The sequence below is a fragment of the Gymnoscopelus microlampas genome (genome assembly GCF_963454915.1).
Source record: "Gymnoscopelus microlampas genome assembly, chromosome: 8".
NCBI lineage: Eukaryota > Metazoa > Chordata > Actinopteri > Myctophiformes > Myctophidae > Gymnoscopelus > Gymnoscopelus microlampas.
This window is the reverse complement of record NC_139945.1, coordinates 5,373,602-5,375,095: the sequence shown is the minus strand read 5'-3', so window position 1 is coordinate 5,375,095 and position 1,494 is coordinate 5,373,602. Positions and strand designations below refer to the sequence as shown.

The 1,494-nt window shown below is 50.9% G+C and overlaps 1 protein-coding gene across 1 annotated transcript in view; it reads left to right on the top strand.

The window, feature by feature from the left end:
* Positions 1-311: 311 nt before the first annotated feature.
* LOC311050000 (uncharacterized protein) overlaps positions 312-1,494 on the top strand; it is a gene marked incomplete at its 3' end in the record, with an annotated part of 1,811 nt that continues 628 nt past the window's right edge. The window contains exon 1 of the mRNA XM_084063967.1: positions 312-1,494. This exon is cut by the window's right edge and continues 628 nt beyond it. Coding sequence (XP_083920093.1) covers positions 491-1,494 — 1,004 coding nt within the window. The 5' untranslated portion in view covers positions 312-490.

Below are 1,494 nucleotides of genomic sequence, written 5' to 3'. Positions count from 1 at the left end.
AGGCCATATCTTAGCCCTACCATGTCACCTCCCCCAGTGCTTTATTGTACAGTCTTATGGCCCTTGGGATGAAGGAATTCTTCAATCTATCTGAGCATCAACAATGTGGTTAGCATTGTTTATAACAGGAAACAAAACTGACCTTTTCACCCAGCATATGCTGTGGGCAAAAGAAGGTGTGCCAGTGCCAGTGAGACAAAGACAGATAAAACAACTCCGCCCATCTTGCATGAGAAAGTCCAAAGTTTCATTTCTGCAAAAATGCAAGACTGATTGAACTAGACTGGGGAATGTCAAAGTGAGAGAAGCAAGGGAACGCACCAGATACGGGACACTTGTCAGCGACTAAAGCCTTTTAAAACCTTTGAGATTGGACCTTTGTTGCGCCTACAAACAAACAAGTGGCACAACTCGGGAAAAGTGCAGCAGCAAAGAAGAGCAGAACCCGAATCAAACAACTAGGACCCAGGATCTACTATCTTCTGAGAACATGTCTAAAAGCCTACAACAGCACAGCGAGCAGCCTGCCGTTCTTTGTGACATGTGCACAGAGGAGGACAGGAAACCGGCACGGAAGACATGCATGAAGTGTGAAATCTCCATGTGTGTCCAACACCTACAGGCCCACCTGACCACCCCTGTTTTACTGCAAACCCACCCTCTGACTGAGCCCCTGGCCCTGGGGGAAGCTGGAGCCACCAAATGTCCCCAACATGGCAAGGTGCTGGAGTACTACTGTCTGGACGATCTGACCTGTGTGTGTGTCTCCTGTGCCATTGAAGACCAGCACCGTCTGCACAACATGAAGACCATCTCCACGGCTCACAAAGAGCTTATGGAGAAGCTTGGTGCCGAGCAGCAGGCCTTAGCCACGACGGCGGGTAAGGGTGAGAGTCTGGAGAAGTGGGAAAAAGGGGAACGGAGGAAGTTGGCCCAGTCCAGCGTGCGTCTCGTAGAGGCTGTGTCCAAAATGCGAGACCTCGCCTTGTCCAGTGTCCAGAGTTCCGTTTCCGCCCGTATGGTGTACATCAAAACCAGCGAGAGCAGCATTCAGGCGGCTCAGAGCGAGAAGGATACCTTCCGTTTCTTGCGGATGTTTTCTGGGGTGCATCAGGACGTGGAGAAGGCCAAAGCTGTGGACCTGAGGAAGGGATTGGAGGCAGGGAGTGACCGTGACAAGCTGGTTCAGGAGTTGAGGCAGGATGGAGATGAGATGGTACAGAAAGCATTCCAGTTGTGGGGCTCTCTCTTGATTCTGGTCGATCCAGAGAACCATCGGGAAGACTTTTCTACCAGCGAAGAGGTGACCTTTGACCCAAAGTCACTGAGAAAAGGCATGTCACTGTCCAGCGACCACAGGAAAGCCTTCTACAGCAGGGAAACGTACGTAAATCGACCTGCCCACACCCTTCTGATCCAGAGCGATAAATCCAATACCAACTGGATGATTAGACTTCCTGAAGACTGTGACTGGACCATTGGTGTGTGCGACAA